We start from the raw sequence: 16,833 nt of genomic DNA on the forward strand, positions 1-16,833 counted from the left end.
AACTCGATAATAGAGAAGAATGAATCACGGCGCCGGGTAAAGCATTAACAGAACCAAGCACACGGAGATGCTCAAATCAATATATTTACCTGAGGATATACCCACATTGGGAAATTGATTTTTGTCCCCCGCTTGAAAAGTGGGGGATATTAATTTGGGTTTGTCCGTCCGTCCGTCCGTCCGTCTTTCTTTCTGTCTGCAATGCTTTCGTTTCCACACGATATCTCGACAACCCTTTGAACTTTTGCAATGAAATTTAGCATAGCAACTCCCTATGGACTAAAGAAGACCCCTATTGATTTTGAGGTCAAAAGGTCAAAGGTCAAGGTCATAAATAAGCAAATTCTGTCTGTTAAAACACTTTCGTTTCCACACGATATCTCTAGAACCATTTGAGCTATTGCAATGAAATTTTACATAACAACTCCCTGTGGCCTAAAGAAGACCCCTATTGATTTTGAGGTCGAAAGGTCAAAGTTCAAGGTCGTAAATTTATACATTCTGTCTGTGTGTAACACTATCATTTCCGGGCGATATTTCAAGAAGATTTTGAGCTTATGCAATGTAATTTTATACCAAAACTCCCTAGGACGTCTCTCGCCCCTCTCAAAGTGCCCCGCCCCGTTTGTTTTATTAGTATTTATAGTATTACATGTCGCTATTTTTAGCGCAGGGGCATGAGGAGAGTTATTGCGTATAAAACAGGTTTTCGGCGGACTTTATGTTCTTATTACATCTATTATAACTGTTTAATAAAGGCTAAATAAATCAAACACCATGGATTGTGTAAAATTTTGAGAATACCGAACATGAAAACATGAATATATACATGTATGTGACTTGAGTTCTGCATATACTTCACTCCGAGCAAAGCGATTCCGTGGTCTAGTGGTTATGTCTCTCGCTTCAAATGTGAGAGGTCCCGGAATCGAATCTCGGTCGAACCCATTTTTTTTTTTTTTTAAATACTTTTTTTTTTACTAAATGATAGTATTCAGCATGTGAAATGAAAAATTTATGAGATTATAAAATCATCATTACAGTGTGATAAATATTCCATATAAAAAAATCTTCTATACACATAATAAAGAATAAGCAATCAAATCTTTATATGCATATTGACACACATGTATTTTATTTCTTTCAGTATACATGTATACATTTAATAATTCTACAAATTCAGTCAGGGGGAGCCGACTTTTTCCCTAAGCGGGGGACACGAATTCTCTGAATTAGCTTGTTTATACATTAATGCTTACCAATAGTCTGTGTGCAGTTAATGCATGAGAAGTGTAGAATAAAATTACTCTTTACAATATACATGTGTCTTACCTAGGCATATTATTAACAAGACTGCCGTCTGAAGTACACCTGCATTTTTATAGGTACAAGGTGGATGCACTTGTCACAGTTTATGAAAGGTTTTCATATTACAGGCAATTTAAACACGAAAGGGGAAGGGTAGGCCGAGTGAAGTCTGTTTGCTATAGTATTTGTGAGTAAATTTTTTTGTTGATGCTGCTTCCCCTTCCAAGCATTTGTTGCTTTAAGTTTAAACACTGGCAAATTCCACTATTTTATTAAAAAGGATACCCCCTCCCCCAAATGAAAGAAGATTTTTTTAAAGGTGTGTGAGGATGGATGTGTGCGCGTGTTAAGTTTCGACTGTTTATAAAGTTATAAAACCCAAATCGATCTTTAGAATTACATCTGTATATATCTTTTTGTATTGACAGTCAGTTCTCAACATTGAAATTGTGATTTACCGACACTTGAATGACCTTACTGAAAAGGGTCCCCATTCCCCAGGCAATCGTGTTGACAGCGGGCGACTTTTCTTTCACTAAATAAGTTATTCAGGGTCTGTCCCCAGCATCACGAAATATCTTTAGAAAAAAAATGCATGTGTATATACCTGCACATTCTTCCGATATGAAATGGAAGCAAATCAATCCAAAATAATTTTTCTTTTCAATATTGCATCAACAAATTGCTTTTTACCGGTAATTTTAGAATTTCAGTTCATATTCTATAAATATTCTGCAGATGATTGAAATTTGGACGTGTCTAATTTTTCTGATGACTGGAGGGCTTTATCTGAAGTTGTACTACATCCACGTACTCAACAACAAAATAGAATAGAATTTATAATCAAATCAGGGCCCAATGGGCATAAACATATAACATATAATTATAATTACAGATAAACACGATAAAGCAGTAAACAGAATACATCATGTTATTGATACTATATAAGCTATCAAAACCAGAAGTTCAGTCACCTCTGTGTTGGTATATCAATTAAAACTTAACTACGTTTGAAGAACTACAAACGACTGATTTGTTCTGCCTATCTAATGTCAAATTTCAAACACTAATATATTTGAATGATATTTCATATTTATACACCAACTAGTAACATATGCTAATAAGGAAAAACAAGGAGAAGTAACTCTATTATAAGTTTGACATATTTTCACTACCCACCGACCGCATTTTTACAGATATCCCATAGGCTTCGGAACCGGGGGACTGGGGGGGGGGGGGGGCTTAGCCCCCCCTTTTTTTGCAAATATATACACAATATAGGCATTGAAAATTGGGTTTACCTTTTTTTGTTGGTTTAGCCCCCCCCCCTCCCCCCACTTTCAGTTTGATTCCGACGCCTATGTATCTTGAATTGGTTATGCCCCCGTAATTGAAGATTCAGTGGTTAATAGATTTTGCCCTGTCCGTCTGTCTGTCTGTCTAGCTGTCCGCAAAGACTTTAACCTTACCCTTATCTTTTGAGTGGTGGGGCTATGGCTTTCATATTTCATAGCTGTATTCCTCACGACAAGACCTTTCTTTGGATACCAACAAACTTTAATCTTGGCCATAACTTTTCGACAATTGAGGCTAGGTCTTTCATACTTGTATTAATTGTGACAAGATCTCTCAATGGGTATAAATATTTTTGACATTTTGACCTTGACCATAGAGTTTTACCCACTTTTCAAAAAAATCTTTAACCTTGACCACAACTATTGAGCTCTCTGTTTTTTGGCTTTTATGTTTTACTTGTGTATTTCTTTTAACAAGGTCTTACTTTAGGTACCGTTAATTTTTACCTTTCAGGTTGACCTTGGAGTCTGACCCACTTTCAAAAAACTAATCTTGGTCATAACTTTTAAAAGGTTTGCATGCGGACTTTTATATATCTCAAATATATATGTTACTCATTGAAGTAACTGTAGGACTGGGACGATACAACTTTTTCTATATCGATACATATCACGATATTTGAGCCACGATACGATGTGTATCACGGTATGTTGAACTGCTTATAAAATCTGTTTTTGCATTGAAATAAATTATTTCTTTGCAAATAAGAATAATTTATTCAAAATAGTTGTTTATATGTTGTAAAACAAAAATATTTTACTCAAGTGGTGTTAATTATTATTTATTTCATAACTTTATTCATATTTATTTTATTTACTTTATATATGAAACCCCAACTGTTAAATAGACAAAGAAAAACAGAGCTCAGATTTTTTTGGGCGATAATTCGATATTTCTTCAAATGTATCGATATGCGTGTTGTCCTCACAGATATCTCGATATCTCTTCCCAGCCCTAGAAGACAGTCCTCTTGACCTTGAGTTAGACATACAATTGAGGAACTTCAACCTTGCCAAAAGCTACCGTCCTGGAGCATCAGCGTTTCACAAACACATTTCAAAGGTTAACGTCAAATAAAGTGTATAAATGAATGGTGACGGTAAATTCAAAATTTACTGCATAAAAATAGTACATGTATCGAATGTGATCAAGAAATACACAAATCATGTAAAAAAAAAGTGTTTTTCTAAATAAAACAGATTTTTTAAACACACGAGAGACTACACAGTACCGTGACTTTTCTAAGATGAACATGCACTCCTTGGTTATTTTTTTTCTGCAGACCCTGTCAGTAAATAAGACCGTCCAAGAGGTATATATGTTATTACCCTTATATATAAATGAACGAACTGTTAACAGTACAGTCTGTACTGACTCATTCAGCAAGAGAAAAGCTTTGAGAATTTCAGTAGTACAACTGTACAACGATAGAAAAACCACTAAGAATCTGGTAAAACAAGGACGGTTTATTCATATGTACATATATATACAAGAGTACAAATGTTATTAACATCTTTTTTTTCATTTTTCTAATGTACCCCGACTTAATTAATCAAAACACCGCCAGAAATCACAGTTAATTTTCATAATTCATGGAGTAGCCCCCATTGGAGTTTATAAAAATTTGGATATCGTTAAATGGTGGGAAATTTTAACCCTATACGTGTTGTGTGTTCCCCGCCACTGCTCCAACATCTTTCTTATATATAAAGCCGAGTCTTTCCTGTCAATGGAAACACAAGTTTTCTTGATCCCCAGATTGACATGCTGTATATGAAGGTTCAAGATAAATTAACCCCGAGATACTGATGGTCTAGTCTGATTGGCTGACGTCACGATACACTGCTGCTTTTCTTTTTATCAAACATGGACATAAGCAACTCCTTCCTGCTGTCCCCGGCTTGGAACAGTCTCATTTTGAGGGAGGGTTTACCAGGGGTGGGGATAGATGACTCGTCACCAACACTCAGTACGTCTATAAAATTATAAAACTTACAACTGTGAAGCACAAACATGGAATTATAGGGTGAGCAAAGATATTTACCAAATAGGTCTATGGGCCATCGAGCATACCAGCCATCACGTACACACTAAAGTGCATATACGCGAAATCTAACTGAAAATCAATTAGTAATTTTTTAGTGAAAAAAAATGTTTGTCATAAGGAAAGGGATATAAATTGAATAATCTCTTGTTTTAATCTATTATCTTTTAAGCAATATTTAATGTTTAAGGAGTAGTCAAGTATTGACCGATTTTTCTCTCTTCTTTTTTTCTGGAGATTTAGAAGATTTACCATTATCACAAAGGCTGTCGGTGGCCTTGAGAAAATCAGGAAGATTGACGGGGTTAAAGTTACAAGTTTTCTTGTGGGATGCTAGTAACTGAAGCTGTCCTACATAGTCACACCCCGACTTCCGGTACGGACACGCCACCTATAACATCCACACGGGAAAGAAATTAGGTATGTCAGCAAATAGATCAGTTCTTTATAAAAATCTGTCTTTCAACTATATTTCTTTATTCTTTTATCATGCATTAATCAAGATCTTTCGTGCAGATATTTAAAGCTATCAACATTAAAAAGAACAGATCATAAAGCAGTATTGTATTGACAGAAGTCACAGAGCAGACCTAAAGCTATTAATTATAAACACGCTGCCAATACTACAGTAAGGATAATCAATGAGTGGGATCTAACAACAAGAGGCCCATGGGCCTTATAGGTCACCTGAGCATTATGCAACAACTTTCCAGTGATTTAATTTGATTCATGTTTTAAGCCAGATGCTATGGTGTTCACAATTTTGAAAGAGGCACCAGTAATTGATCATCATAACAATACACTTAGCAGTTGCTTAGTTTGTTTACTAATACCCATAGGAAGGGTGGGGGAACAAAAAATGCATTTCAAGTAATCAGTAATATTCAGCAATAATCAGTAATGCCCCTATCACACATGAACCCCTGACCCTTAGGCCTAGATCCACACATTGCACAATTTTGGAAATGGCACCCTTGCTTTTCAAAAATATTTGATTAATACCAAGGAGCAGATCTTAAACAATTCATCCAGTTTCAGTATATAAGTACAACCCCCCCCCCCCCCCCCTTATGGTACCCCTGACCCTGGGGCCTTGAAATTCACAATTCTGGAAGATTAGGGTCCTTGCTCATCATAACTACATAGGTAGTTCATCTGCTTAATACCCAAGAGCAGAGAAGAAAATTTTCAAAGATTTAATGTATTTTCACTATATAATCAATAGAGCCCCACCCTATCACTAGAACCCCTGACCCTAGGGCCATAGAATCAAAACTTTGGAAGAGGTAATCTTGCTCATCATAACTATGTACTTAGTTTATTTAATTCCTAGGAGCAGAAAAGAAATTTTTCAAAGAATTCATGTATTTTCATTATATAATCAATAGAGCCCCGCCCTAACACCCGAACCCTGACCCTGGGGCCATAAAATTCACAATTTTGGTAGAGGCACTCTTGCACATCATAACTATGTACTTAGTTAGTTTATTTAATACCCAGGAGCAGAGAAGAAGATTTTCAAAGAATTCATGTAATTTTACTATGTAATCTATAGAGCCCCGCCCTTACACCAGAACCCCTGACCCTGGGGCCATAAAATTCACAACTTTGGTAGAGGTAATTTTGCTCATCATAACTATGCACTTAGTTAGTTTATTTGATACCCAGGAGCAGAAAAGAAGATTTTCATGAAATTCATGTATTTTCACTATATAACCAATAGAGCCCCGCCCTTACACCAGAACCCCTGACCCTGGGGCCATAAAATTCACAATTTTGGTAGAGGCACTCTTGCTCATCATAACTATGCACTTAGTTAGTTTATTTAATACCCAGGAACAGAGAAGAAGATTTTCAAAGAATTCATGAATTTTCACTATATAATCTATAGAGCCCCGCCCTAACACCAGAACCCCTGACCCTGGGGCCATAAAATTCACAATTTTGGTAGAGGCACTCTTGCTCATCATAACTATGCACTTAGTTAGTTTATTTAATACCCAGGAGCAGAGAAGAAGATTTTCAAAGAATGCATGAATTTTCACTATATAATCTATAGAGCCCCGCCCTAACACCAGAACCATCACCCTGCTGACATAAAATTCACAATTGTTGTCGAGGCACTCTTGCTCATCATAACTATGCACTTAGTTAGTTTATTTAATACCCAGGAGCAGAGAAGAAGGTTTTCAAAGAAATAATGCATTTTCACTATATACTTATTTAGCCCCGCCCTAGCACTACAACCCCTGACCCCAGGGCCATGAATTTCACAATTTTGGTAGAGGACTCAATGCTGATTACAGTCATGCAAACAGTTTGACTGCTTGATGTCCAGGAGTAAAGAAGAAGATTTTTAAAGATTGCATTAATTTTAGTGGTTTTTGCCCCACCCCTCAGGCCCCAGGGGGGCAGGGACCATGAAATTCACCATTTTTGTTTCCCTTTACCCATAGATGCTTTGTGCCAAATTTGGTTGAAATTGGTTCAGTGGTTGCAGAGAAGAAGCTGAAAATGTTCAAATGTTAACGCACGACGCACACCGCACGACGACGGACGAAAACAGATAGCAATAGGTCACCTGAGTTTACTCAGGTGACCTAAAAATGGTCATTCCATCTGTCGTTAAAACACATTTCATTCAGATAAAATGCATATTTGCATATTTTCTGTATCTGTCAACGTACCATTTGATCTCCAATGATGTTTTCCAATATAAAGTCATGATGTAATTGTTTCTCATTAACAGGTTTACTGTAAATAAGAAATAATTTATATAGTTTATTCAGAAGATAACTTTGGGCAGTACAGCACATCAGTTGACAAAAATAGCAAATAGCAACATATATTACAAAAAATTATGATAAATAAAGGCGTTTTTTTCCCTGATATTTGAATTTTCAAATGAATTCAAGGAAATACAAAAATGTATATATTCTTTTTATTAATACTCGACAGTTTTTAATATTGAATTTGCATATTGAAAAGTATTGAATGTTTAAGCGCTATTCAAAACAACAATGTAATATAAACTAATTTAACTTTATTTCTTAAACACATTTTTAGAAGGTTTGTGGCACTCAAACTAGCTATTTCTTAAAAGTTTTAAACACAAAGTAATGGTGGAAAGTTAACATTGCCTAATTTATACAGGGCACTGTTACTTACCGGTCTTCCGGACAAGATTTACTCTGTCGTAACCATGGTAATATACACTAAAAATACGTAATTTTGATTTAAAATACCCAAAAACAGTAAAAATGCTCATTATTAAAATACCCCAAAACAGTAAAAATGCTCATTATTAAAATACCCAAAACAGTAAAAAAATTATTAGTAAAGTTGTGTTAATCTTCATCTTTTAAGGGAGAAAACTCCTAGTATCAAATGTTTTAATACATATGATTTTGTGCCTAATGGACATCGACAGTTGAGGGCAATAAACATGATAATAAATTAATCAAGCTCTGCATTAAATTAAGTAAGCTTGATGTAACTTCAATAGATACTTGCATTACCTTTCTACAAAAACTATGACCACACGGAGCTCGCTGGGGGTCCTGGAAAACGTCTTGGCAAATTGAACAAAACAGATGTACACTGACCGACTCCGGGTTTAGAAAGTATCTAGAAGGGTGAATGATTCAAATATTAAGATCCATCCTGGCTCCATACATGGTAAATCGACAAAAAGAGCAATAAATTCTTTCAATGATTGTGCAAATACGCTATTGAAATACGTGTTTCGTATTACTATTAGGACTGAAGATATGTTATGTATGTAATAACACTGTGTTAGGCTATACATTACCTGACTTCATTTTCATATTTGTCGTCCCTCTGTCTTTTTGTCATTCTTTCAGTAACAAACTACAACTTGTATCTACATACACTAAACGGTAGTTCTAGGAAAGAAATCTGAAATAAATCGATCTTTTATTCCTTCTATGATAAGTGCACAGTGACTTAAAATTCAACTTTTTTTTGTATATACGACTCTAGTTTTATATTAATTGATATATTATCCAACATACATGTATGTATGAGATACATGTAATGTTTTTTTTTACGCCCCAGTTGCTAGTCCCTGTGTTTAGTAGGTATAGGAAAGATATCTGGTGATATTATCCTACCTAGCATAAAGTTGTAACATGACATCTATTTCTCATTGCTAAGGCTTTAAATCGATTTCTTCTTTTAATTCTTATATATTAAAAACACAGACACCTGGCGATTAAAAAGTATGCTCTCTCTCTCTGACACACACACTCTCTCGCTCTCTCTCTCTCTCTCGTGACATATTAAGTAGCTGACAAATAAACACATCATGTTACTCAATAACTAATTAATGTTATTAGATCAACATTTAAACTCTCCATCAATGTTTACTTACCTTAATTTAAGGGTATTGGTAAAATCTGGAATTAGACTCCTAGATCACTTAGATGAAAAATAGGAGAATTGAATGTGGCGGTAAAATCGCCGTTACTAAGGTTTTTCCTACATATCGAATTTATATTTAATTTTTAAAACGCTTCCATGACCAATAAAGATTTTTCATGGGTTAGATCGTACCTGGAAATGTCCTACATCTGCCAGGTAATTATTAATTGAAGGTGCTCTTCACAAAAATCCTTACTAGTTCACCTGTGGGGGTGTCCAGCAATTAGATTTTCTACCAAGCTTTTTTTTTACTTCTCACTAAAATATTAACAGTAGTGAATGAGAAACCCCAGGAGTACCCACAGGCACCTGACAATACTTATTTTTCTTTTAATTAAAACAAAATATACCTTTACCTTATTATAAGGTAAGGGTATATTTTTTATTAAAAGAAAAATAAGTAACGTCAGGTGCCTGTGCATTAATATATAAAATAAATAGGAATGGTCCTAGGACAGAATCCTAAGGAACTCCAGCATTTACTGTTTCAGAGTTTGATGTAAAACCATCTATTACAACTTTTTGTTGTCTATCAGACAAGTAATTCTCAATCCAACCTAGTACATTGCCATTTATACCATAATTTGTTAATTTTGTTAAAAGGCCTTTATGCCATACTCTATCAAATGCCTTTGAGATATCACAAAAAATAAATCTTACATCTTTTCCTTTGTCAAAATTCGAAATGATAGTATTATACATTTCTACCAGTTGATTAACAGTTGAATCACCAGGTTGAAAGCCAGACTGGTATTTGTATAATATATTATTGTCCTTCATAAAGTTACATAAATGTTTAAATAGTATTTTTTCCATCAATTTACACAAGACACTTGTTAGAGATATTGGTCTATAATTAGATACTTCTTGAGCACTCCCTTTATTTTTGAAGACTGGTGTAATTTGTGATAACTTCCAGATCTCTGGTAGTTTTTTTTCCCTTAATGACATGTTAAAGAGAGTTGTCAGAGGCTTTTAATGGAAGTGGATATTTCTTTTAGTACTCTTGGAGATATGCCATCAGGACCAGGTGGTTTACTTTTATCAATGATAGTTAACTGATCATAAATTTCAGCTTCGGTGATAAGCATTTCGGGAAAAATGTTATTATTTTGTTGTGGTGGACCAGGTCCATGAAGAGGAATATCTGGTTCATTATCAATGGAGGAAACTTGGGCAAAGTATTTATTTAGTACTGTAGCTTTTTCAACTGGATGGAAAATAAGTTTGCCGTTTGATTTTAATGGTGGTAACGGTTCATAATTTTTATTAAGTTTTGATATTGATTTAACAATTCTCCACCATTTCCCAGGAGGAATTGATTTATCAATCATTGAAGACATTTTTTTATTTTACCTTTCTCGGGATTTTCGAATTTCATCAATAACTGTATTTCTAAGTTCTCTGTGTGACTGCCAATGCAGAGGATTGTCCGTATGTTTTGCTTTATAGTGAGTTCTATTTCGTTTTCTCATTAGTTTGCATATTGTATTATTCATAAAAACTTTATTCCTTGGTCTGATGGTAATTGTTTTCTTAGGAATATGTTAATCAATACATTTATTTAAAGTACAGACAAGGTTAGAATATATTTCATTAATATTTCCAGAATTGAATACTGTATTATCCCAGTCAACTTGTAATAATTCCTCATTTATTTGATGATAATTTGCATTTTCATAATTTCTCACTTCTGGAAGATTAGGGTCCTTGCTCATCATAACTACATAGGTAGTTCATCTGCTTAATACCCAAGAGCAGAGAAGAAAATTTTCAAAGATTTAATGTATTTTCACTATATAATCAATAGAGCCCCACCCTATCACTAGAACCCCTGACCCTAGGGCCATAGAATCAAAACTTTGGAAGAGGTAATCTTGCTCATCATAACTATGTACTTAGTTTATTTAATTCCTAGGAGCAGAAAAGAAATTTTTCAAAGAATTCATGTATTTTCATTATATAATCAATAGAGCCCCGCCCTAACACCCGAACCCTGACCCTGGGGCCATAAAATTCACAATTTTGGTAGAGGCACTCTTGCACATCATAACTATGTACTTAGTTAGTTTATTTAATACCCAGGAGCAGAGAAGAAGATTTTCAAAGAATTCATGTAATTTTACTATGTAATCTATAGAGCCCCGCCCTTACACCAGAACCCCTGACCCTGGGGCCATAAAATTCACAACTTTGGTAGAGGTAATTTTGCTCATCATAACTATGCACTTAGTTAGTTTATTTGATACCCAGGAGCAGAAAAGAAGATTTTCATGAAATTCATGTATTTTCACTATATAACCAATAGAGCCCCGCCCTTACACCAGAACCCCTGACCCTGGGGCCATAAAATTCACAATTTTGGTAGAGGCACTCTTGCTCATCATAACTATGCACTTAGTTAGTTTATTTAATACCCAGGAACAGAGAAGAAGATTTTCAAAGAATTCATGAATTTTCACTATATAATCTATAGAGCCCCGCCCTAACACCAGAACCCCTGACCCTGGGGCCATAAAATTCACAATTTTGGTAGAGGCACTCTTGCTCATCATAACTATGCACTTAGTTAGTTTATTTAATACCCAGGAGCAGAGAAGAAGATTTTCAAAGAATGCATGAATTTTCACTATATAATCTATAGAGCCCCGCCCTAACACCAGAACCCCTGACCCTGGGGCCATAAAATTCACAATTTTGGTAGAGGCACTCTTGCTCATCATAACTATGCACTTAGTTAGTTTATTTAATACCCAGGAGCAGAGAAGAAGGTTTTCAAAGAAATAATGCATTTTCACTATATACTTATTTAGCCCCGCCCTAGCACTACAACCCCTGACCCCAGGGCCATGAATTTCACAATTTTGGTAGAGGACTCAATGCTGATTACAGTCATGCAAACAGTTTGACTGCTTGATGTCCAGGAGTAAAGAAGAAGATTTTTAAAGATTGCATTAATTTTAGTGGTTTTTGCCCCACCCCTCAGGCCCCAGGGGGGCAGGGACCATGAAATTCACCATTTTTGTTTCCCTTTACCCATAGATGCTTTGTGCCAAATTTGGTTGAAATTGGTTCAGTGGTTGCAGAGAAGAAGCTGAAAATGTTCAAATGTTAACGCACGACGCACACCGCACGACGACGGACGAAAACAGATAGCAATAGGTCACCTGAGTTTACTCAGGTGACCTAAAAATGGTCATTCCATCTGTCGTTAAAACACATTTCATTCAGATAAAATGCATATTTGCATATTTTCTGTATCTGTCAACGTACCATTTGATCTCCAATGATGTTTTCCAATATAAAGTCATGATGTAATTGTTTCTCATTAACAGGTTTACTGTAAATAAGAAATAATTTATATAGAAGATAACTTTGGGCAGTACAGCACATCAGTTGACAAAAATAGCAAATAGCAACATATATTACAAAAAATTATGATAAATAAAGGCGTTTTTTTCCCTGATATTTGAATTTTCAAATGAATTCAAGGAAATACAAAAATGTATATATTCTTTTTATTAATACTCGACAGTTTTTAATATTGAATTTGCATATTGAAAAGTGAATGTTTAAGCGCTATTCAAAACAACAATGTAATATAAACTAATTTCAAAACAACAATGTAATATTATTTCTTAAACACATTTTTAGAAGGTTTGTGGCACTCAAACTAGCTATTTCTTAAAAGTTTTAAACACAAAGTAATGGTGGAAAGTTAACATTGCCTAATTTATACAGGGCACTGTTACTTACCGGTCTTCCGGACAAGATTTACTCTGTCGTAACCATGGTAATATACACTAAAAATACGTAATTTTGATTTAAAATACCCAAAAACAGTAAAAATGCTCATTATTAAAATACCCCAAAACAGTAAAAATGCTCATTATTAAAATACCCAAAACAGTAAAAAAAATTATTAGTAAAGTTGTGTTAATCTTCATCTTTTAAGGGAGAAAACTCCTAGTATCAAATGTTTTAATACATATGATTTTGTGCCTAATGGACATCGACAGTTGAGGGCAATAAACATGATAATAAATTAATCAAGCTCTGCATTAAATTAAGTAAGCTTGATGTAACTTCAATAGATACTTGCATTACCTTTCTACAAAAACTATGACCACACGGAGCTCGCTGGGGGTCCTGGAAAACGTCTTGGCAAATTGAACAAAACAGATGTACACTGACCGACTCCGGGTTTAGAAAGTATCTAGAAGGGTGAATGATTCAAATATTAAGATCCATCCTGGCTCCATACATGGTAAATCGACAAAAAGAGCAATAAATTCTTTCAATGATTGTGCAAATACGCTATTGAAATACGTGTTTCGTATTACTATTAGGACTGAAGATATGTTATGTATGTAATAACACTGTGTTAGGCTATACATTACCTGACTTCATTTTCATATTTGTCGTCCCTCTGTCTTTTTGTCATTCTTTCAGTAACAAACTACAACTTGTATCTACATACACTAAACGGTAGTTCTAGGAAAGAAATCTGAAATAAATCGATCTTTTATTCCTTCTATGATAAGTGCACAGTGACTTAAAATTCAACTTTTTTTTGTATATACGACTCTAGTTTTATATTAATTGATATATTATCCAACATACATGTATGTATGAGATACATGTAATGTATTTGTCGTCCCTCTGTCTTTTTTTTTTACGCCCCAGTTGCTAGTCCCTGTGTTTAGTAGGTATAGGAAAGATATCTGGTGATATTATCCTACCTAGCATAAAGTTGTAACATGACATCTATTTCTCATTGCTAAGGCTTTAAATCGATTTCTTCTTTTAATTCTTATATATTAAAAACACAGACACCTGGCGATTAAAAAGTATGCTCTCTCTCTCTGACACACACACACTCTCTCGCTCTCTCTCTCTCTCGTGACATATTAAGTAGCTGACAAATAAACACATCATGTTACTCAATAACTAATTAATGTTATTAGATCAACATTTAAACTCTCCATCAATGTTTACTTACCTTAATTTAAGGGTATTGGTAAAATCTGGAATTAGACTCCTAGATCACTTAGATGAAAAATAGGAGAATTGAATGTGGCGGTAAAATCGCCGTTACTAAGGTTTTTCCTACATATCGAATTTATATTTAATTTTTAAAACGCTTCCATGACCAATAAAGATTTTTCATGGGTTAGATCGTACCTGGAAATGTCCTACATCTGCCAGGTAATTATTAATTGAAGGTGTTCTTCACAAAAATCCTTACTAGTTCACCTGTGGGGGTGTCCAGCAATTAGATTTTCTACCAAGCTTTTTTTTTACTTCTCACTAAAATATTAACAGTAGTGAATGAGAAAACCCAGGAGTACCCACAGGCACCTGACAATACTTATTTTTCTTTTAATTAAAACAAAATATACCCTTACCTTATTATAAGGTAAGGGTATATTTTTTATTAAAAGAAAAATAAGTAACGTCAGGTGCCTGTGCATTAATATATAAAATAAATAGGAATGGTCCTAGGACAGAATCCTAAGGAACTCCAGCATTTACTGTTTCAGAGTTTGATGTAAAACCATCTATTACAACTTTTTGTTGTCTATCAGACAAGTAATTCTCAATCCAACCTAGTACATTGCCATTTATACCATAATTTGTTAATTTTGTTAAAAGGCCTTTATGCCATACTCTATCAAATGCCTTTGAGATATCACAAAAAATAAATCTTACATCTTTTCCTTTGTCAAAATTCGAAATGATAGTATTATACATTTCTACCAGTTGATTAACAGTTGAATCACCAGGTTGAAAGCCAGACTGGTATTTGTATAATATATTATTGTCCTTCATAAAGTTATATAAATGTTTAAATAGTATTTTTTCCATCAATTTACACAAGACACTTGTTAGAGATATTGGTCTATAATTAGATACTTCTTGAGCACTCCCTTTATTTTTGAAGACTGGTGTAATTTGTGATAACTTCCAGATCTCTGGTAGTTTTTTTTCCCTTAATGACATGTTAAAGAGAGTTGTCAGAGGCTTTTAATGGAAGTGGATATTTCTTTTAGTACTCTTGGAGATGTGCCATCAGGACCAGGTGGTTTACTTTTATCAATGATAGTTAACTGATCATAAATTTCAGCTTCGGTGATAAGCATTTCGGGAAAAATGTTATTATTTTGTTGTGGTGGACCAGGTCCATGAAGAGGAATATCTGGTTCATTATCAATGGAGGAAACTTGGGCAAAGTATTTATTTAGTACTGTAGCTTTTTCAACTGGATGGAAAATAAGTTTGCCGTTTGATTTTAATGGTGGTAACGGTTCATAATTTTTATTAAGTTTTGATATTGATTTAACAATTCTCCACCATTTCCCAGGAGGAATTGATTTATCAATCATTGAAGACATTTTTTTATTTTACCTTTCTCGGGATTTTCGAATTTCATCAATAACTGTATTTCTAAGTTCTCTGTGTGACTGCCAATGCAGAGGATTGTCCGTATGTTTTGCTTTATAGTGAGTTCTATTTCGTTTTCTCATTAGTTTGCGTATTGTATTATTCATAAAAACTTTATTCCTTGGTCTGATGGTAATTGTTTTCTTAGGAATATATTAATCAATACATTTATTTAAAGTACAGACAAAGTTAGAATATATTTCATTAATATTTCCAGAATTGAATACTGTATTATCCCAGTCAACTTGTAATAATTCCTCATTTATTTGATGATAATTTGCATTTTCATAATTTCTCACTTCTCTTTTGCAAGCATACTTTTTGTATATAGTGAATTTTACTTCTACACTAGTCACACAATGAGAGCTACAGAAGGGTGCTGTTGTATCATGATTTGTAATTAAGCTGGTATTATTGGTCAAAATGAGATCAATACATGTTCCTGATTTGGTTGTAAAGTTAGTAGCACTGTTTATAAGATTTGTTAAGTTAAGTCTTTGTAGCATTAGTTTAAATTGTTTACTTTGGTCAGACAACATGTTAACATTGAAATCACCTAATAGTATGGTAGGAATATTTAAATCAAGGAATTGTTGCATGTTGACTAGGAAATGATCCCAAATTTTGAAAAATGTATATCGATTACCATTCAAGATGTTAGAATTATAATATCGGGGTATTTATCAAATTATCATTATTTTTCTTTTCAACATTTTTACAATTATCTAAGCCTTTTTTGACTTCATGTCTTGCCAGAAAACAATGTTTTTAGGAAGTTGATGTCCCAAAGTAAATAATTTCCCAAAATGAAATAGCTTCTCAACGACGTCTTTTTCATTCATTGCAAAACAGATATTTGTTTTTGGAGTAAACCTTTTCATCCAGGAAGATTTTAAAGCAGTTATAGAATTATCAATATTGACCATTTTACCCCCAGAAAGATACATGTAATCTTACGTGACAAGGGATCGCTTAATCTTATCAGATTTGGACTAACATATAAATTCAAAAATATCATTTTGCAAATCAACCAATGCCAAATAATTAATAAATGATTAAATGAAGGCATAATAAGAGTGTAAACAACAGTTATGCTATTAAACTAAGGATTCGTCGCTTCCATTGTTTAATCAAATCTTTTATTTTAGGTAGTTGTAAATTATAATATCAACAATGTCTTTCAGGTAGGATTCTCCTCATACGAAAATGTATTTATTGTATTTAAAAATCAATGTAGT

The 16,833-nt window shown here is 34.0% G+C and overlaps 3 protein-coding genes across 3 annotated transcripts in view; 1 reads left to right on the forward strand and 2 right to left on the reverse strand.

Annotated features, from left to right (window-relative positions):
• Nucleotides 1-4,110: 4,110 nt before the first annotated feature.
• Nucleotides 4,111-8,605, reverse strand: LOC134252758 (RING finger protein 151-like). Its single transcript, XM_062735269.1, has 6 exons — nucleotides 8,520-8,605; nucleotides 8,227-8,335; nucleotides 7,877-7,923; nucleotides 7,396-7,462; nucleotides 4,961-5,099; nucleotides 4,111-4,639 (listed from the first exon to the last, which is right to left on the reverse strand). The coding sequence occupies exons 1-6, from the start codon at nucleotides 8,561-8,563 to the stop codon at nucleotides 4,497-4,499; spliced, it is 549 nt and encodes a 182-aa protein (XP_062591253.1). The 5' UTR covers nucleotides 8,564-8,605; the 3' UTR covers nucleotides 4,111-4,496.
• Nucleotides 4,999-16,833, forward strand: part of LOC134252757 (heat shock 70 kDa protein 12A-like) — a 32,093-nt gene continuing 20,258 nt past the window's right edge. The window contains exon 1 of the mRNA XM_062735268.1: nucleotides 4,999-5,128. The gene's annotated coding sequence lies outside the window, so the exon portion shown is untranslated. The remainder of the gene's footprint in view (nucleotides 5,129-16,833) is intronic.
• LOC134252759 (RING finger protein 151-like) lies at nucleotides 12,416-13,637 on the reverse strand. Its single transcript, XM_062735271.1, has 4 exons — nucleotides 13,552-13,637; nucleotides 13,259-13,367; nucleotides 12,908-12,954; nucleotides 12,416-12,491 (listed from the first exon to the last, which is right to left on the reverse strand). The coding sequence occupies exons 1-4, from the start codon at nucleotides 13,593-13,595 to the stop codon at nucleotides 12,416-12,418; spliced, it is 276 nt and encodes a 91-aa protein (XP_062591255.1). The 5' UTR covers nucleotides 13,596-13,637.

Source organism: Saccostrea cucullata, unplaced genomic scaffold, assembly GCF_032062105.1.
Source record: "Saccostrea cucullata isolate Sc308-1 unplaced genomic scaffold, CSIRO_AGI_Scuc_v1 ctg101, whole genome shotgun sequence".
Lineage (NCBI taxonomy): Eukaryota > Metazoa > Mollusca > Bivalvia > Ostreida > Ostreidae > Saccostrea > Saccostrea cuccullata.